Source organism: Pholcus phalangioides, unplaced genomic scaffold (assembly GCF_987345545.1).
Source record: "Pholcus phalangioides strain wild (caught in Gottingen) unplaced genomic scaffold, Ppha-v1.0 ptg000015l_1, whole genome shotgun sequence".
NCBI lineage: Eukaryota > Metazoa > Arthropoda > Arachnida > Araneae > Pholcidae > Pholcus > Pholcus phalangioides.
This window is the reverse complement of record NW_028301608.1, coordinates 99,655,547-99,677,674: the sequence shown is the minus strand read 5'-3', so window position 1 is coordinate 99,677,674 and position 22,128 is coordinate 99,655,547. Positions and strand designations below refer to the sequence as shown.

General features: G+C 32.5%; 1 protein-coding gene across 1 annotated transcript in view; it reads left to right on the top strand.

Annotated features, from left to right (window-relative positions):
* Positions 1-13,285, top strand: part of LOC149077185 (two pore calcium channel protein 1-like) — a 36,088-nt gene extending 22,803 nt beyond the window's left edge. Inside the window, exons 20-24 of the mRNA XM_089244926.1 lie at positions 4,221-4,303; positions 4,714-4,829; positions 8,897-8,981; positions 9,101-9,291; positions 12,277-13,285. Coding sequence (XP_089101052.1) covers positions 4,221-4,303; positions 4,714-4,829; positions 8,897-8,981; positions 9,101-9,291; positions 12,277-12,408 — 607 coding nt within the window. The 3' untranslated portion in view covers positions 12,409-13,285. The remainder of the gene's footprint in view (positions 1-4,220; positions 4,304-4,713; positions 4,830-8,896; positions 8,982-9,100; positions 9,292-12,276) is intronic.
* The last annotated feature ends 8,843 nt before the right edge of the window (positions 13,286-22,128 follow it).

Below are 22,128 nucleotides of genomic sequence, written 5' to 3'. Positions count from 1 at the left end.
TTTAAAAAATGCTTATCTAATAGATGAACCTGGTAGTTACTAATCATTATTGGTCATCAATCTAGAAAAATTATTTTTCCCTATTGAAAATAAAAAGGATAAGATTTCTATTGTTTCAACTGGTAAAATAATATTATGACTGTTCATATATTAAAAAGGGATATTCTGTTTTGCTGTTTATAGTGTTTATTTGCTCAACCTTTGCATGTGCTTTCAAGCTGCTGTGGTGGTTGAGTGGTCATAGTGACGGACTTGCATCGCGAGGATCCAGGTTCGAACAAAGCCTCCTAGATACTACAAGCCTGAAACATGTTTTCGTGGCGTCACAACCCGGGTCCTACCGCGTACACGCTTCACATTTGAAACTCGCAACCAACATGTATTTTTTGACAACTGAAAGGAAAAATGGACGAATTTAAATTTTTGTTATTACAATTATTACCTAGTATGGTATACGGAGAACACAATGTTAAATTAATGAATAATAAAAAAGAGGTAATTTAATAATTATAAAAAAAATAGGTTTCACAGATTCTCTGCCAACACGTATTTCTAGATGTTTTTTGTTCCCAAGCAAATATTTTTGAAAAATCAGGCAATATATTCGACATTCAGCAACTTTTCATTTTTTTATTTATATATGACTTACTAGAATTTGTATCAAAAATAAAAGGATACACGCAATGTACAAAAATAAAAATTACAACAATGTCATCAAAATATTTTTTATTCACTGAACTACATTCTACTACTATTCTTATTCAAGGGGAAATTAGTTGCTCTAAACATAAAATTTTTGTAAATGTTCAAATTTATTAATCTATGAGAGGGACTTCGAAAACGCAACATTTCAAAATTCTGATTGGATTTCACATTATGAAAAGTCTTACTCTTGTTGCACTCATTTCATTTATAAAATAAATTTTAGTTTTGAATTTTAAATGGTCAATTATGAACACTTAGAAATAAATATTTTCAATTAAAATTCTGAAAATAAAATGTTAATATGGGATCAATTATTTTTTTAAATATCAAGTTTCAAAATTAAAAAGACACCTCCTGAAAAATGCAAACATTTTTCATGCGTCTAATCAGAATGCACACACACACACACACTTTTATTACTTTTTTGAAAATACTCCGAATTTAAAAAATAAACTATTCAATGCAATTAAGATTGCTTCTATAAAACAAGTTTCTTTTAAATGAAGAGTTCTTTTAACATGGCGAGAGAGAACTACACTCTAATAGAAATATCATTAAAAATACTATTTAACCATCAATTTATTTTAATTTTTTTACACATGTTCTTGATTGTATGTGCTATCCTATGCTGGTATAAAGTTTTATATATCTTAGATACTTAATGTTTTGTGAATTTTCAGAAAAAAAAATGCATTAAAACAGCCTGCGTGCATGATAAAATAGCATGACGTCAATGTAATTGAATATAAATAAAGGAAACTGTTCAATTCATGAAATGAAGCAAAAGGTTGAGATTTCATTGATGCAATCTTATTTAAAATTAAATTTTAACTGTAAAAATTTTTGGAATTTAAAATTTAATTTTAAATAAGATTAAGTTGATGAAATCTCAACCTTTTGCTTCATTTCATGAACTGAACAGTTTCCTTTATTTTTAAAGAAATTTTTAATCAATTTCTATTCAATTACATTGATGTCATGGTAATTTATCATGCATGCAAGCTGTTTTAATGTAATTTTTTTTTGAAAATTTACAAAAAATCATCTAAGAAATGTAAAATTTTATTTTTTTGCATAGGATAGCACATACAATCAAGAACATGTGTAAAAACGTTTGGAATAAATCGATGGTTAAATAGTATTTTAAATAATATTTCTATTAGAGCATAGTTTTCACCATGTTGAAAGGTACGATATTCCTTAATTGAGTATTTGGCGTTAAAGTTATCATTTTTAGTTTCTATGTAATTATTCAGGAATACGTTAGATATTATTTTGATAGTCATGACAGAGACTTACCTTGAATATTTTACCTTTGTGAATGTATTAATGTCAAACTTTTAATTGAAGCTTTCTTATAAAATGTTCCAAGCTTAAAATAATAATTACATAAATTTTGGCCATTATCAAACCAACTAACTTCTCAATTTCAAGAAGTTCACAACTTCAACACTTTTCCTGTTAGATGTTTCACGTTTGAATTCTGTATGCTACGCTAGGACACCTACTTTTTGCAGCAATACTTGAAGTAATATGCATGGGGTAGTATCAGTTTATTTGAATTCCTCACAAAGCGATATGAAGCTGGATAGGTGAAATAAAATACTGATGTCCATAATATCATTTCCGGAGATTAGTGAGCAGCTTTGATAAAACTCAGTTCCAACTATTCATGCACACAAATGATAAATTCACTTATTTTACCATGAAGTACACTGAGTTTTTTCCTAGGAACCATTCATAAGACTCGGTTACAAGATGATTATTGAGTGAGACAGTGACACACAAGACTGATTTCACTATTTCTTTCCTCTGGCGACTTTCGTTTAATTGGTAACTTTGCCTTGCCTTCCTCAGTACGACAAGGGTTCCATTTGGTCTTTCGCTTCCCCTTGCAGTTTGACCTACCACTGCAAACAAAGGAGCACCGAGACACCTACAAGAAAATGTAAAATGTTATAGGTGTAGTATTTATAATATACAGCATATAGGCAAAAAAATTATTGAATTATAAAATATCCTGAATAGTGCAAAAATGCTTACACAGGGAGATGACTCGCATTTAATTTAATGGTTTAAAATGCAAGTTGAATTTGCAAACTATTTTATTATTTATTTAAGAAGTAGCCTATCCCTTCATTGAATTTCACATCACTCAGCACATTAATATTTGTATTTTTAATTACAGACCTGAGAAATGTGATTTACTCAATATTTAAAAAAAAAGGTTATATATATTAGATCTGAAAAATGTGCTCCAATGATTAAACAAGTGGATAAAAACTGCTCTCAATGCAGGAGGAAATAAAATTTCGACATGAAATAGCAGCGAACATATCTACTTTCAAATTAATTACGCAAAATAAAGTCAGAAAAAATAAATATTTCAAATGTATTGACTGAATTGTGTACAAATAACTACATACCTTTTTTTTTGCCCGTCGTCAAATGATTATCGAAGTTCTCGGCTCCTTTTTACAACTATTAAAACAAAATTTCTCCCGCCAATGTTTTCAACAAATAAAAAAGCAGTATAACAATAAGTAAACAGTAAAATAAACCTAAAAAACTTGAAGAATTCAAATAAAATATGACGATAACTGCACATGGCATGCTTCGTTAAAAACATCCAAAATAGCCACACTGAGGACCCGGACTGTGACGACACAGCCTCAGCGGAGTGATACATTATGGCTTGTATTTCTAGGAGGCTTTGGTTCGAACCCCACCGGCACCACAGTGGTGGTCGGCTGAAGTTTGTTTTCTGTGGTTTCCAACTTCAAGGCGCGAATGCGAGCCGATCTCCCCGTTAAAAAGTCTCGCCACAGAGAACAACAGGCCTACAATGTTACAAATATTCAATCATTACACTTCACTCACAATTTGAAGATTTTTATAGATGGCAGCACTGAAATATCAAACACAACACTAGCTACACACTCAGACTGTTAGGTGCACTCTCTTTGTTCCAGCCTCTGCCACGAAGCTGGGCTGGAAGAGATCTCTGCAACGTGATAAGTCTGGTGGCAGATCCCCTGGCGTTCATTCATGCATGTGCTTTCACTACAAGTCATAACATGATTTTATATATCATGAATGTCATTAATGATATCCATGAAAATTACAATTAAATAACTTTAAAGATTAAAAAAAAAATTCAATAGATTTCTTTTTGCTCTCATTTTTAAGTGAAACTTATGAATATTTATTAGATGAGCTTAAAAATAAGTATCACTTTCCTGAAATAGGTTGTCAGTATTTTTGTTGAGACCTGTTATCACCGACCCAGCTTATTTACTTTACGTGAGGAAATCTTCCATGTGTAGGGATTTCAATGGTTTCATCAGTGATTCGATATGATGTGCAACTCATTGTTCATCGAGTTCTATGAAAAATATGGTCATGTTAAATTGGACGTTTGAATGTATTTACCGTAATAAGAATTATTGTTGGTACACAGTTTTTCTAGTTTTGATGAGTTAGATTTTATGTATATTTTTTTTTTCTTTTCACAGAAATACCACGGTAGAAGATTTTTACCATTCTGAACAAGGCTATTACTATTTGAATAATTTTGAAAACTTCATTACAAGCCAAGGTTTGTGTATTTTTCTACTTTAATCAAGTTGATCAAGTTATATCAAGTTTTATCAAGCTGAATGTGAATGTTCTTAGAACCCAAATAATTAAATTTGAACTCATATTTACAGAGTTAATTTTTCAAGCGGAATAAGAATGTGCAGTGTTAAATTTCATAGTATGTGTTTATTGTTATTTTATGAGCTGCTATAGAATTTTTCTATGTTAAATGTGATTAAATTGGATACAAGTTTTAGGAATAACATTCTACATTGTAAATCTGATATTAGGACTTCCATCACATGAAAACGTTTTTTTGATGTTTTCACTTATTGAATGCATAAATAATTCTTTATAAGTATTAAATTGCCATGATTTTTATTATTTTATTTTTTGCATATCAAATTAATTTCTTACTAATTTTTATAGTAACATTGTTTGAACTGATGGTCGTCAATAACTGGTTCATAATTATGGATGGCTATGCGCATACAGTTTCAGAATGGAGTAGAATCTACTTTATGTCATTCTATGTTGCAACTATGGTAATTGTTCTTTTATATATATATCATATTTTAATATACACAAGGAACCTCTTTTGATGAAAATCTGGCCCCAAAAATAGGGGGAGGTAGCTCTTAAGCATGGATAGTATAAGTTCAGTGGAACTTTGGTTAACAAGCTTAATTTGTTCCACGAATGTGCTCGTTATCTGAATTACTTGTATTTATCGAATCAAACTTCCCCATAGGAAATAATGGAAACTCTGATAAGTTGTTCCACAATTATTCATTCACATAAAAATTAATAATAAAAACGGCATTAAATCAATAATCCAACACAATAATAACATAATATTACAATAAAATATATGTAATATAATAACACCATAAATAAACATACAGTACAATAATGAATACAAATAAACTCTCTCTAGAGGAGTCAAGAGAGGACTATCGTTTAGAACAATTTATGGACTCTCTGTTGTTCACAAACTTATTCTTTTCCTGTCTTTGAAAAAAAACTTATCCAATGACAATTGCTTTTGCCTCCTTAGGATTTCTTGGAAGTGAGAAATTGGATTGTCATTGGAGAGATTTATTGCTCGCTTTGCTAGTTTTATTTGATTAGTGCTTTTCTACCAAATTTTGCTCAGATTCCCATATTATACACATCTCCCTAATCTCATTTGAAAAATGAGGGACCTCTTCTTACTTCTCTCTTTCTCAGACGACATACCCTCCATAAACTCTTGCTTCCAAAGAAGTTCCATCTGTGATCATCTCCTGGCTATGTTCTACCACTAGCTCTTGAATGGCATCCTCATGGACCTCCAGCCCCATGGTCTTCACCAAGAACACAATCTCTTTGACAAATGCTGCTCCTGTTCATGAGCTACTCACACATATGGTTGCAATACTACATCTAGTTTCGTATCGTAAACAGTCACATTCACGCGTATGTTAATTTTTCGAGTGAGGCACGCTGACCAGAGAATATTACATGTGTGGACGAAAGATAGAATCCATCAGCTTAGTTGTAATAACATGAAAATAAATAAACGAAGCACAAAATCTTTGCTCATAGTGTGAATCATTGCTCGTTAACCGATCCAAAATTTTTGCTCGTTAACCGAAGTTCCACTGTATTAACAAATTGCTCAATGCCTCTACACAAATCTTCATAACTTGCAGCACTGTGCTGGTGCTAGTCAGTTCAGGGCACACTTAACAAATGTAACAAAGAAGTTGGGAAAAAAAAACCCAACTGGCAGTTATTCCTGATGGCCTTACAAGCCAACTTCAACCTCTGGGCACGTGTATCAACAAACCCTTTAGAGCACTAATGAGGGAGGAATGGATCGAAATGATGCAAGATGTTGGTTTCAGCTTAACACTATCAGGAAGACAATAATTAGTGAAGTTTGCAGCGACTTAAAAATTCATTATTTGGTTGGAGTAGCAAGAATATTGAGATTCATAAAAAATATTGCTAAACAACTTTATAGTACATCTGCCTAGCAAAGGGTAGCCAAATTGTCTACAGGCTGTTTCACCAGAATTGACCAAAAATAACACAAATTCTATGGCTTATTTTAAAACTCAACAAACATATGAAAAATGATCAGCAAAGAGCACGGAATTTATCTGTGATAGTTGAACCCCTCCCCCAAAAAAATCATTATTGGGGGAAATACAAAAAGTAAAATTTGTATATTGCCCCTAACTTGCCTTGGTGAATTTTGTGCCTTTCTCTATGAAACTCAAATAAATTAACCCCATAAAATTTGGATAAAAATTTGCTGATATATTGATATCAAAACTCGTAATTTTTGGCGCTTTTCAAGAAAAAATTTTCTAAATCAATTTAGCCTTTGAGAAGCGAAATGGGGGAACAACAATAAATTGATGTTTGCAAAAATGCTGGACTAGTATTTCACATAAAAAATCCTTTAGAAAGATCTATCTTATGATTGTCGACAGTAAAGAAATAATCATTAAAATAATTATTCATAATTTATCCTTTTCATTCAGAAAAATTCAGTTTTTTCTTTCAGTGATGTTTTATTTTATTTCTTTTTGTGTTTCCCTTTTTCCTTTTCTTCTTAGTCCCTTAGATGGGAAAAACTAATATCTTGGCAAATTTTGGTCCAAATTTTCAGGATAAAATTCTTTGAGTTTCATAGAGAAATGTGCAAAATTTACTAATTGATATTTTTTAGATTGGGAGCCACATACAAATTTTAATTTTTGTATTTCCTCCAATAATGATTTTTGGGGGGTTCAACTATAGATGAATTCAGTTTTCTCTGCTGATCATTTTTCATATTTTTATTGAAATTTAAAATGAACCATAGAATTTATATTCTTTTTTGGTCAATTATGGTGAAACAGCCTGTGTATGAAAATTGTTTGTTCAGGTTCGAAGACCGTTGTCCGTTTGAGTTAGTTCTCTAGATGGTCTTCGAACCCAAACAAACAATATTCATCAAATGATGGCTGCGAAAACCTTATCAACTATCAGCCTGTGTGTTATGGCAAAAGCCAGAGGTTTTACCGTTGGCGAGTTGGTAAAAGCCCAAAATATGTTTGTAAACATTTTCATTTTGAACTTTTACCAAGTCAAAGTATGTTTTTAATGGATAAATTAACTATTATGAACTTATTGGTTCCTGACTCTCATAAATTAATTAATAATTATAAGCCCAAAATATGTTTGTAAACATTTTCATTTTGAACTTTTACCAAGTCAAAGTATGTTTTAATGGATAAATTAACTATTATGAACTTATTGGTTCCTGACTCTCATAAATTAATTAATAATTATAATTACGTAACAATTATAATAATTTAATAATAACTTAATCAACTATTGAATTAATCAACTACCTAGAACTCAATATTTCCTGACGCTAACAAAATAATGACCAATTATCATTAATTTAGTGATTAATTTAAAATTCATATACTGTTCAGAAAAAATTAATTAATTTGAACAGTTAAAACCCGTTTTCAATGAACTAATTGGCCATTGATGGTCAGAGTAGATTAATTATATAATTAGTAATAACTAATAATTGTTTAATTAGTGTCAAAAACGAATAAGTTCATGGCAGTTGATTAACTTATTTAGTTTATCATTAATCAGTTATTAAATAATTATCTATATATATAAAATTGATTTTCTCTGTGTGTATGTTCTCTATACAAATGTACAATTTAAAATCCATCATCGCCAAATTTTGCATATATACCAAATAGGGCCTGGATTGAACAGTAGGCTACTTTAAAAGTTTGTCAGAGCAGGGCAAATGCCCAAAACGGGCAAAAATGGTTTATGGGCCTCAACAATCACTTTTGGAATGTTTACTTTGCTTACCATGGTTCCGTAGCAATGAATTTCAAACATGCATATGCCTTTACAATGGTTGTCACTTCTTTAATGCTGCCAGTGTTATATATAATAGTTTATTCCTTTTTATAATGGTTTTTCACTTTTTCAATCCTCCCGGAAATTGAAGAAAACCCAGGTAGTGCCAGGTATTACAGCTAGCTAATTAATAAGGAACTAGTGAGTTCGTGATGATTGATTTATTCATTAAAAACATGCTTTGACTTGGTAAAAGTTTGAAATGAAAACTTTTTTTACAAGCGTATTTCAGGGTTTTACCAATTCGCCTTGGTAAAACCTAGGTCTTACTATTTCGCCTTGGAGTTTTACTGGTAAGACCTAGATTTTGCCTGTCTTCAGGCTTTTACTGTAACATATACACTCAGTTGAATGTAGACTAGAGATATTTGATATCCTTCCATATATTTGTAGTACAGTAGTACCAGTCTTATGAATGTATGCATATTTTATTTTCCAAAAATCTGATTTTATTTAATTACATCAGATAATCAAGGTTTTACCATTAGTTTAACCCTGGATATAATGAATGAAACTTTTGGTCCCAGTCCATATTATGTTGTTTTATTAGTTTGGATACAGCAAACCACAAAATTTTTGTTTCGTGAAGCTCATTATAATGTGGTTTGAATGTACAATTTACGTTATAAAGTAGTTAACAATGGTAAAACTATTATGTTCAGTATTGATTTTCCCTTTCCAGGTGGTTATAAACATTGTGGTTGCATTTGTCTTGGAAGCGTTTCTATTTAGAATTCAGTATAAACGAGTCATGGGTGACATGGACAGTAAGTGTTCTTCCTTTATAAAAGTGTAAATTAATTTCTTCAATTTTGAAAATTCATTGGATAAAATTATTGTATTATGTACGTGTTTTAATAATTGTTTTCTTGCTGCATCTTTGTAGAGGACATGCTTGTAAAAGTTGATGTTGGTCTGAGCAATAATGAAATGAGCTTTTGCCAAGGTGTATCAAATGTCAGTATCTCCCACATTGTTAATGAAGATCCACAGGAAGAAGAAGTCTTTATGTTCAGAGGGACTCGCACTAGGACCAAGTTTTCATTTTCTTTGAAAATGTACGCAGAGGAAGTGAAAGTAAGTGCTTTGAAATTATATCAAGTTTGCTTGTGCTTTTTGTGCACATTGTGCTTATTGTGTTTTTTGACTATCCTTCTGTTACATTTTTTTCGTAATCGAGAGTGAATCAGATAACGAGTCTGAAACGAATATGCAATTGGGGGCTTTAATTAAAAGTACACAGGATATCTTTATACTTCACTGTTTCATAAAACTAGAGTGCATATTGAACATTAGATGGCAGTGCCAAATGCACACAGTTTGTAATTACATGTGTGCAGTGATATAAAGCGTCAATAGGCTTTCCGGATATTATGCACAGAAAAAAAGTGTTGGTTCTCTCTACCGGGAATCAAACTCAGTACCTCTTGCATACTGGGCAAGTGCACTTACCATTCTATCAGAGACAATCCTATTTCCCTTAAAACACACACAGCGTAATTTTTGCTGTGTTTTCCTGTGCATCTTGGCATAATGTCCAGAAAGCCTGTTAATTTCATATATCTTAGCCTAGCAAAAAATCATCCTCCATCTCTAATATTAAGAGAGTTTTGCGGTTCAAGTTCCATCTGAGCTGCATTTGTGTGTGTGTGTATCTCTTTTGTATATGAACTTTCTCATAGATAAAAAAATCTGCAAAAGAATATAGTAGCTGAGAAAAGAAGCTCCAGAAGTAGTTTTTTTTTTTTGTTATGAGCGCATTTATCTATAAGGATTTTTAATTTCTTTTAATTAATCATTGAATTGATCGCTTCTTGTTTCTCTGCTCTTTTTTTGCCAATCCACAGCCTGCTTTTATTTCTCATCTTCCGTGAAAGCCTTTTTTCACTCAATGACTACTGTCAAAGTATAACAGCTCTTTTATGTAGTTTCCACATTTTAAAGTTATGTTTTAGTTTTGTTTTGACTTGTCAACTTTTATTATAGTTTCTACTTTTAATATATATCGAGAAAAGGTATATTTCTTTGATATATTGGGCTGAGAAAAAGTCATGTCACAAATGCTATTGTGCTGAATATATGAAGAAAACTATGCTTCACTTCTGATAAATGCAGATTAAATTGAAAATCTCTGCTTCTTTTGCTTTGAGAGTTACCATTAGTTGTCAAATGATTTATAAAAAGTTATTTTGCATAAATGCATATGCAGGTACAGTAGTACCTCTCAATAACGGACACCCATGAGACCATAAATTTTGTTTGCTGATGGGGAGGTATGATATAAAGTGGAGCTTTGTTTATCCGACTTTCACATTTATATGATGACATTTGACTTTGGTCGCAATTGGTTTGTTACCATGTGAAAGTGATTCACCAGTGGTTGTGCATAATTACCAATTGTGTCGATAAAGAAAGTTTAATTAAATTTCACTATATTTCTTTTACTAACCATTATGCCTTAATTCGTAAATAAAGTTGGAAAGTCTGATAAATATGGAAAAATTCCTAACCTTTCGATAGCTTCATTAAACCAATTAATTATTTTTACCCGTACATGATGCATGCACTAAACATATTTTGCAATGAAAATTAAATTAAAATAAAATATTTAAAAAAACGTGAAGAAGAGAAATAACCATTCATAACATTATCAGTCTTATAATGTTGGCTTTCTCCACATTTATCAACAAGGCCAACATGGACCTGCCAAGCGGCAGTCCAGTGGTTATGTAGCTAGCTTTTTACTGTGCAGGTCTGGTTCGAATCCCAGTTCGGGCATGGATGTCTACTAACACTAACCAATTCCCTGGACAGATCGTAATATCTCTTGGGAATATGTGATGATCACGTTATTACACACACATTACCATTCAAATTCAGCATCTGGGACCACAGTTTATGTTCAGTTAATTAAGTTAATACTTGACGATTTATCATATTTATAAACACAAGCTTGGGATTAACCATAATCTTAATTGAATATGATAAATTCTCGGTTTATGACCAAAAACCAATAAATTAAAGTTTGGGAAAAAATTATTAAGAGTTTGCCTAATTTTACTGTCCGCTATCGAGAGTGCCCCCTTACAGGAAGTGATACATTAACCCCTTCGCTTACGAGCTATTGGCAAGAAATTCAGATTATCTCTATTTGACAAAGTGGCAATGAATATGGTAACCTTATCCAAACCTCATCATACATTAGAAAAAGGAAAACAAGGAGAAAGAAAAAAAGGAGGGAAAAAAATGAAAGGAAAACAGTATGATTAATAAGTGGATAAGAGAGTAAGTACAAAAGTATAGAGTTCTCTTTTCACCCTCACCATATTTGTTCTATTTCGTGTACATAGTAGGATATACATCATATGTTGAGGGAAAAATCACTGATAGGAATATGGAAATAAACGGAGATAAAAAGAACAACTTTGTTTCATAAGGTTACAACAAAGCTACTCCATGTTGACAAGAGGGGAAAAGAAACAGAGAACTCTTGCTTGAATTTATTCTACTGGCATTTGGACGCAATATTGCATCCTTGATCTTAAAGTGGTTAAAGCCCTATTCCACTGGAACTAGGCATCAGAAAAATGTCCGCTAACAATGATGTCTGTTAAGGGAGGTCCCACTGTGCACTGAAAATGATTCACCAGTGATAATTGAGACATAATTTATTTCAATAAACTTGCCTTGTTATAGAATATTCTTAATTAAAGAAACTTTGTAAAAATTGTCAATACCAGCTGCAAGGTTTTGGCTATTCAAACTAGTAATGGTTCTATTGTTATGGTACCATAAGTAACATTCCAACCATTTGTAGAATCTCTAAATTTTGAGGCTTGCATAGTTCTCCACTGTACCAGTTTAGGGACAATATACCACAGCTTTTCTTCTGGCTATCCAGTGTATACGGCATGAAACAATGCTCATGGTTTGTGGGTGAAAATATGACTAAAAATGCTATATTGTTTGTTTCAGTCAAGACAGTTATTGTAATATTCAAATAGTATGAAAAAATTAATCACTTGTCTGTATAAAAAAATAATATATTTTTTTTACTAATAGAAATGGCTTAGGGATGCTGATGAGGAAGAAGAACGAGAGGTTCAGGAAAATCTCAGGCGATTGCGTATAGAAGCTGCAGCAGCAGCTGAGCATCAAAGTTTGGAAGATCATAGAAGGACATTAACAATCTAGATTTTAATGTTAAATTTGTGCTGTTCAGGTTTGGCTTGCACAATTTAGTTAGTTTTACTGCAACTCTTACAATTTCTGGTAAAAACGCAGCCATTCTCATGAACCTTAGAGAAAAAAAGTTATCCTTCGCATGAAACATTTTCTTTTAGACTTCGGCAATTATAATGAATGAAAGGAGTTGAGCTTAATCCAGATGAGCCAAATGACGTTACGGGACCAGTCATTACCACTGTAAAACAGTGGATATTGTTGTTTATTCTTTGTCTCCCCCCCCCCCCCCCCCCGTTATTATGACCTGCTTGTTTTAATATCGCCTAATTTATTTTATAATAACAAACTTGTGTTTTATTTGTCTATATCACCAAAATTATTTTCTATTAGGATTTGAAATGGGTTTCCCTCTTAAAACTTTTTTAAAAGCAATTTGTAGTTTTAATTTTTATACATTTTTTTATCGTTTACTCTACAACTTTGGATTTATTAATGGAAATGCTTTTGTTGTATTTGGAAATTAATTTTTTTTGTTAATTTCTAAAATGGAAAAAAAAATTCAGAACAGTTTAAAACTATAAAAGAGATCAGAACTCTTTTTTTTATTTGGCAGCTAATTTTAAAAACATCAAATTTTAGAAAAAATACAAATTCCTAGAATCTCTTAAATAAAAAAAAGTAATAGCTTGTTATGTTTCGTCAGGACCCCCAAAAATGTAGCCTATACTTTTTAAATGTGGTTAGGAACGTCTACCATTTTGGATTTTTTAGGCAGGTTTTGCCACACTTAAATTACAAAAAAAAAAAACTCACTTTAAAATTTAAACTTGTCATTTTAAGCCAAATAAAATGAATGATCTATCTCTTCTTCTCACTCATTGGTTTCAAAATAAAAAAAAAATTGAAATTTACCCCCCAAATAGTATTAAGGCATGTCTACATAGGCTTACTCACCCTGACCCCTGTTTGCTGTATGCCTTTGCTTTCCTTCTTTTTTATCCCCCCCCCCCTCCCCTGCACAACCTAGACCATACAAAATCAGAGATGCAACACAAGCTCCTTTGCTGAATTCCTCATCAGCCGATCTTCTGAAGACTGACCTACGTTTAGTGCATGTTTCTTGGCTCAAAATATTTCTGGTCAGCCATATACTTGGTCGGAAATTCCAGCAAACCACTGAAGGACAGTGCGTAACGTACGCATGAAGACATGCCTTTAAAAGTATTAATAAATTATTTGTGTTTGTGTATACAGGGTGTCCCATCAAGACCATCCAAATTCTGCACAGCCGGATTCCTCACTTGGAATACATAAAAAACGTGCAAAGAATTGTACCTGTACGACCCATAGTTTTCAAGAAAAATGCGAAAGAAAAGTATGTCATATTCGGTGCAAGAAAAAAAAACTTTATTGGAAACATAAACATCGGTATTTGCATATGTTTACATAGGAAGACATGCATGAGCTCACTGTGGAAAGTTTTTCCCCCCTTTCACCCTGGATATGATGGCATGCTTTTGTTTCACAATTTTCTCAAAAACTATGGGTCGTACAGATACAGTTCTTTGGGCATTTTTATGTATTCCAAGTGAGGAATCTTGCTGTGCAGAGTTTGGGCGATCTTGATGGGACACCCTGTATAAGAATATTATTTGTGATTAATTTTTTTAGCTACTCTGGGCCTCAGGTGGGATAACCCTGGTTTAGAGCATGGATAAAACCTTTTTTTTTTTAATGTTCTACTGTTTTTCTCAATAGCCATTAAAATTCATATCAGTATCTGACTGCATATCAGTATTAAATTATTCTATTAAAGTCATTCTGACATAATCATATATATAACTGTATTTGTAAATAGGAAAAAAAAAATTAACAGTATTTTTGCATGAATATGGCAGTAAAAGAGTCCATTTAAACATTTCTGAAAGAACAGGCATATGCAGATTTAATTTTTCCTTCGGGCAATTTATATAACAGAAAATTTAATCATGACCATATATTATATAATTTTCATATACATATTTTTGATATTCTGTCCTCCCAAATCATCTGTTCATCAGAATCAATAATTCTTAAATTAAATTCCAGTACAGTGGAACTAAAGGTGAAAATTTGCTGATCCAATTTTCATGTTTTTCTCAGATTTAACTTGGCATGTTGGTAGTTTTAATTTTCCGTACTGTGATTGTTAATATTGTCTATATGCATATATATATATATATATATTGTCCATAGCTTCTCAATATAGTCACTTATAGATGGTGTTTATACTATCACATAGAATGAAAAATTATCCAGATTGATATTTAACAATCTTTGTTTAGTGTTTCCTCGTTTTACATCCAACTTTATCTGAATTTAGTACAGTGACAACTATGATTGTATAGTTTACCCCATGAATATCATTTTTAAATTTTTATTTAAATTTATGAACTCTATATGTACGTATTTTATATACATAAATGATATATGTAATATAATAATTTTTATTAGAAGTTGGTATCAAGCATATCAATGTTTGTTGTAAATTTTAAATTGATCATCTTCGTGTTCTACTTTGTTGATTGACTCATTTAAAGTAAACTACCCGATCTGATTTATTTGATGTTTACTGTTGAAACTTTCTTCCATCTGCCATATTAAAAATCATTTTTATAATCAAATGTGGTCACACCCTGCTATAAACAAACCTTCAAATATTTGTGATTCGTAATTAGCAAAATTTTTGTTCCTCTTCCAAATTTTCTGTACATATCATTTCATTTTATATGGCGTTAGCTAACCTCAGAAAGAGTATGGAAAAACCAACTTTATTGATGTCTAAGTGAAAAAAAAAATTTTTATTTTAATTTCCAACTGAAAGTTTGCACTTTTTGAAATAATCTATATTTGGTCATTGAAACATGAATACACCATTCACTTTAAGTTCAGCACTTCTATCATTTCACTTCCAATTTTCATTGTCTTCCAAATAAATTCTGTTGCAGACAGTTCAACTTCCAGGACACAAGAAACATATTTTGAAGATAACTCTCATAGACAAATTTTTTCAGAGAAGGGAATCAAACTGGCGTGGAAAGAAAAACAGAACCTGTGAAACTCTGAACAGAAAGCTTAATTTACCAATAGCATTGGATATTCTCACATTTTGGCATTCCCAAAATTTGAGGATATCCGATGCTGGAAGTCAGCAGTTTTTGCCACTTACGGCCTATTGTATACCTGTGACTTCCCAGATGATAACACACTCAACATTTCCTGGAATACTTTTTTACCTGCGCCACCTCATTTATTCAGGTTAATGGGCTTCCATTGTTTGATAGGTGGCATTATGTCCCTTTTGAGAGTTTTTTCCTTAGTGCTGGGGGTTATTGATAGTTTATAAATTACTAATTAATAAAATTGGCTTTAAATAAACGTGTACAGAATTGATTATTCTGTCATTTTCCAGTACCAATTGATGATTTACCTTTCTAATTTGGGAAGAATTAGTTGTTAAACCACAGAAACTCTTTTAAATACTTTTGGTTTTTGGCATGACAAAATCATTAATACCCCAAGGAGCCTAAGCTACACTTTTCAAGAATAAGTATTGTTAGTGAAGCTTATTTTGTGGGGAGAGGATTTCCTACCATTCCCCTTGCTATGGCTTCGTTGGAGAGTAAGAACTCATTGATTGTCATTGAGAAAGAAGTGAATGCCCAAAATCAATAAGTAGCTACGTTTTTTCTGCAATTCCAACATGAAATTATTGATTGTATTATTTACACTGTCTTCCGATGAGTAAGTAGCAACAAACATTGATTGAAATTTTCAAAATTATAATTACTACATTTTTTTTAAGTATTTAAATGGGGTAATAATTCTAGTTTACTCTCTATGCTAGTTCCCTCCCCCCTTTTTTTTTCTTTCTTTCTTTACAAAATGAACCTAATTGTCTCATTAGATGGAATGTAATGAACTCTAAATATGTCTATACTTCTTGAAGTTTCTTATAGTTTGGTTTGACCATAGAAAGAATGTTTTGTAAATAATTCCATTCGTATGTATATATATATGATCTCTTATGCTTTAGAAGTTTTATTAGTGTATTATATATTATTTTTAAATGACAGATGAAAATCATAGAAATTTTTTTTATGTGCTGCAAGGTCGATTTAATCTGGAAAAAGTTTGAAAATTTTGAATTATTTATTAATGAAGGAAAATGTAGGAAGAATACACATTTAAGATAATCAGTCAAACTTACTGTGTATTTGAATGCAGTACTGATCAATCCAGATTAAAGAGGACTTGATGCTAAGGTATATGCTGATTGGAATTACGTCTTTATCTTCCCTATTTTTATTACAAAACAGCATGCTTCCATATTTCTTCCAAAGGTTTAAGAAGGTTAAAACATTTCTTTGTTGATCTTAATGGGAAACTGCATGAATTGTTAGTTATTAACCATAATATTTTTGATATATTATGGTTAATATAATATTAACCATAATTATGCATATTTTTACTATCTAGAAACTACTAAAGTTTATATTTTAAAAAAAGCGTTTTTTTTTTATGTTGATGTATTGAGGTTTTTTAAACATGTTGATAAAAATAGTTATAGTAAAATATAGGTTTAAAAATTATGAAATCTGAGGATTATCAGTCTTTCATGTACAAGTATATGATGTAAACAATTGAACCTTTTGATTTCACAGATTGATTGGGACAGTTTTATTTGTTATATCAGGAGGTCAATATCATCACAAACTTCATGCAAGAAATTCTGAAAAATTCACTGAATACGGGTTCTAATGTAATATGCTTATGTCTTTTACATACTACTTCAGGTGTACTGTAATTTACTGCCTGCAATCTGCAATAGCATTTAATCCACACATGCCAATTACTGCTTGGTATCTGTATCATCACCAGTGATATCTTAAGAACTAGGACAGGTTAATGTCAAGCTGTCTAACATTGGCTGACTGGCATGGCCTGCAAGCTTCTTGGTTTATGAGGGGTCTTGGTCCCTGATTGGGTATGGACCCAAGGGGCCATATGTTGAAGAAGATTAATAAGTGGGAGTAAATGGCATGTAGTGAATATATCTGCCATGTTTTGCAGGACTGGACCATTCTTTTTCATTGTGTATCTGGCTCTTAGGAGGAACAACCACCCCTCTCTGTATTAAAGACTTTATATGGTAGTGCCTCCGATAGCTTTGCATAGCAATTGTGTCAGATTTGTAGTAGGCTTCAGTGCATTGCTAAGTGCAAAAACCTATGATTTGGTTGAGATGACCCTGGTTGTTGGTTCTACTTGAGTCTATGCGTCATTTGTTGACCTTATTTATTACATAATTTTTTATGCGAATTGAAGTCGAACCCGATATAACACCACCACTTGTCTCGCAGAGTTCTAACGTTATATCAAATCACAAATTAACGTGTGTAATGCCTAGGTATGAAAGATTTGTCCACTAAAATTTTGCCGCTAAACAGAGTTGGAATTAAATCAGGGGGCGCTACAATGGGGTTCAACTGTAGTTGAGAATTTCTTTTATTTCAATGTCTCTCAGAATAAAGCTGCAGCAAATATAATACACAGCAGTCTGAGATCTGCACTAAGAAATTAAGATTTTTTTTGTGCTGCAGATTTTTCACTGCAGATTATAGGCAGGAAATTGTGGTATATCTATTAAACCTAGAGATTTATAGAATCTAGAGATGGAAAATAACTTTTAACGTGATAATAAATTTTTACAGTTTCAAAATAGTTTTTAGTATTGTATGTGTTTTTACATTTTTTTCTTCCCATGTGGTCACCCTGTATTATCAACTACGGCTTTTATACAGGATAAATTTTATTGATTTTGCTATGTGATTTCAGTGTCTCACTTCATGTTGTTATAATAATTTATTGATTTAGATCTGTATCAGGTACAAAAATATTCTCCTCTTTTATTTTTCCATGTTTATTGCATGTTCTAAAAGTAGAGCTGTCGATATAACCATATACATATTTATAATCATATGCAATAAATCTGATGTTGATCTGATTAAAAATAAATGATTTGTTTTTTTTTCATTTGTAATCATTTCATATATTTGTACATATGCGTGTGTGTGTTATGCGTACCTGAAATAATATCTTGTAAGTTTATCATTGTTACTTATTATAGATAAAGTATTTACAGTTTATTCAAATCTGTAGAGATGACGTTTATCAGAGCCTTGTGCAATAAAATGTTTGTTATATTTTGTTTCCCAGCAGTTGATTTTTTTTTCCGAGTGTGGTATAAAATGTGCATATAGTACACTGCTTGTTGAAAAAAAAGTTCTGGGGCTGCCTCTATATTAAAAAATTGATTTTTTCTATAACATTAGAGTAACTTAAACATTATGGAAAATTTTTACATCAATGTTCAAAATAGACTTTTCTTTCCATCTATATTACATTCATGCAATTCCTTGAACGCCTCAGAATAATTTTTTTTATTGTTGCAAAAGAGTGTGCTTCACATTTTGTTGAATGTCTTTTATACCAGTACAGGGATTTTCCTTAAAGGCTATTCTCACTTTTAGAAATGAAAAAGTTTTCCAGAGCAATTACATAATGCATATGAAGGAAGTTCGATGGCAATAACTAATTTTCAAGTCTCAAACACTGATGCATTCATCTGTCATCAAACTAATAGTTAACAGATAATGATTTAACAAACTGTGTACACATTTAATCTTTTCATGCTGATTAACAGGCATCTCTCGCTTGGGTCATCTTCATGGCTGTTCTTGGCCTTTGTTTAACATGCAGATACTCTATGACAACTTAACATTATGATCTTCATTTTGTACTTTTCCATGCCAATTTTCACAACAGAATATAATTCTGCCACTCTTGTCTCAACAATAAATCTCTATCAATAGTAATATGGTGGCAAATAGTTTCTCATACACTACTATACCACATATGCAACTCGTCCATATTCCTCTGGAACCTCTAACGAATTGGTACATGCGGGAATGTGTAGTGAAACCTGACATGAAGTTTGTTTCTGTAATGTTTGTTATGTGTAGTGCCGCCATCTGCCACCAGTTTTTCTAACTATGAATGAAGTGTAATGATTGAATAATTAATCGTAGGCCTGTTGCTCTCTGTGGCAAGACTTTTTAATGGGGAAATTTGCTCGCATTAGCACCTTGAAGTTGGGAACCACAGGAAACTTCAGACGACCACCACTATGGGGTTCAAACCCAGATCCTCGTGATACGAGTCGTCATTATGACCACCAAAGCGATATACTTAACTGAACATGCACCTCGCACACATTCCTCTGAGGAATTTCTAACGAATCTACATATCTTAATGTGTTGTGTGAGTATATATGCCTGGCTTTAACATATTTATGTTGTTAGAGCTGAGCTTGTTTCATGTTCTTGCTATTGCTGCCATCTGTGTTCCATATTTTGAAGTAAAGATGGCAAATGCTTGAATATTTTCAAATTTTCTCATTCACTGAACACGCACCGAAAAAAATTGACCACCAGTTGAAATTCATGTATGCTAATTGCACTGACGAATGGCTGCACTGTACGTTGAAGGAAAATATGTGTACTTCACCAATTAAAACAAAATTAAAGCTTTCATTGGTTTCCTATATAGCGACCTGGAAAGGCAGGGAAAATGTAAAATATTTGGCAAAAGTCAGGGAAATATGCAATTATTTGATAAAGATCGGGAAAATTGTGTGAAGGGAAAAAAATTAGAAAAAAGAAACACTTGGAAAAAGTGTTTTGAAAAGATTTTGAATTATATATACAGACTGAGTTACTGGATAACGTCCTCCGCCCACCAGCAACATCTGTTTAATGTCTCTGCAACCATAAGTAGCAGGTTGGTTTTATAGATACAAACCTCTAGGAGGTTATTACATATATTATGCCACACCTCACTTATGAGAAGTGATTTTTATTTCGTTTCCATTTGTATTTCTTCAAGTATTTATTAGTGATAGGAAATGATCCCGCAGATTTTGCTGGGAAACCTGTCTCAGGCCGGGATTACACTATAAAAGTTTGATAAAAGTAATTTTATAAAACTTGTAAAATACCACCAATAAGATTATCAGTTTCATTTGCTCGAATGTAACCTATGAACTTTATTGGTTGAATTTTTTGAGTTTTATACAAGGGATTTTATCAAACTTTTATAGTGTAATACCGGCCTTAAAGATGATAATTTACTGTTATTTATGCAAGGAGAAATAGAAATAATTCCCACCACAAAGTTTGCTGTTATTTAGTGGGGGGGGGGGGATAAAAGATGTTTTATCGGCCTGTAAGATACGTTGAGAAAGAAATTTTTTTGGTTGTGTGTGTGTAGATATCAGCCTTTGGAATTTTGGAATGAAAAGGTATCATCTGAGTCGTATCTAGACGTATCAGGGGTCCCATATCACGCCAACTGCACACGCCCCATACCATCACGGAGCCTCCACCAGCTTGAACAGCCCCTGTCGACATGTAGGGACCATGGATTCATGAGGTTGTCTTCATACCCATACACGTCCATTAGCTCGAAGCAATTGGAACCGAGACTCGTCAGACCAGGCAACGTGTTTCCCGTCCTCAACAGTCCAATGTCGGTGTTGTCGGGCCCAGGCGAGGCGTAAAGCTTTGTGTCGTGCAGTCATCAAGGGTACATGAGTGGGCCTTCGGCTCTGAAAGCCCATATCGATGATGTTTCGTTGAATGGTTCGCACGCTGACACTTGTTGATGGCCCAGCATTGAAATCTGCAGCAATTTGCGGAAGGGTTTCACGTCTGTCACGTTTAATGATTCTCGTCAGTCCCGTTCTTGCATGATCTTTTTCCGGCCGCAGCGATGTTGTAGATTTAATTTTTTACCGGATTCCCGATATTCACGGTACACTCGTGAAATGGTCGTACGTGAAAATCCAAATTTCATCGCTACCTCGGAGATGCTATGTCCCATCTCTCGTGCGCCGACTATAACACCACGTTCAAACTCCCTTAAATCTCGATAACCTGCCATTGTAGCAGCAGTAACCGATCTAACAACTATGCCAGACACTTGTTGTGTTATATAGGCGTTGCCGACCGCAGCGCCGTACTCTGATTGGTTCCATATCTCTTTATTTGCATACGCATGCCTGTACCAGTTTTTTTGGCTCTTCAGTTTATTTTGGACTAATCATTCTTGAAGGGGAAATCGAATGGAAAGTTTAATTATATAACATTCCTTTATCTGATCAAAATGGAGTATGTGCAGCTTCCTATTAGCGTGTATGAGAAACTCAAGTGCTTAGATCTGTCGTTAGATAGCAGCACGAGTACCATATTTCAATATCGAAATATATAGTTGTGATTTTCTGTCAACAGATGATGGACGAAATTAGTTTTAGTTTAAAAAAAGAATAAGTAAAATTGTTTTTTGATTAAAACATGAACAACGAAGAAGAAAAATCAATGCCATTCATTGGACTCGATTTCGTTGCACTCGGGTTCATAGACAACTTCTCAAGATTTTGAATTTCCTGATCATTATCAAATCTAAATGAGATTATTCAAATAAAAAACCATGATTAGTTTGAAAATTGAATATCCATGCTCTGAATCTTCAACATTTTAAGATCTGCTTTAGCGCCATCTCCAGGAGAGTTAAGTGACTATAACATTTCACAATCTTTTTTTAGCGCTTTGAATTTGGCAACACGTAGTT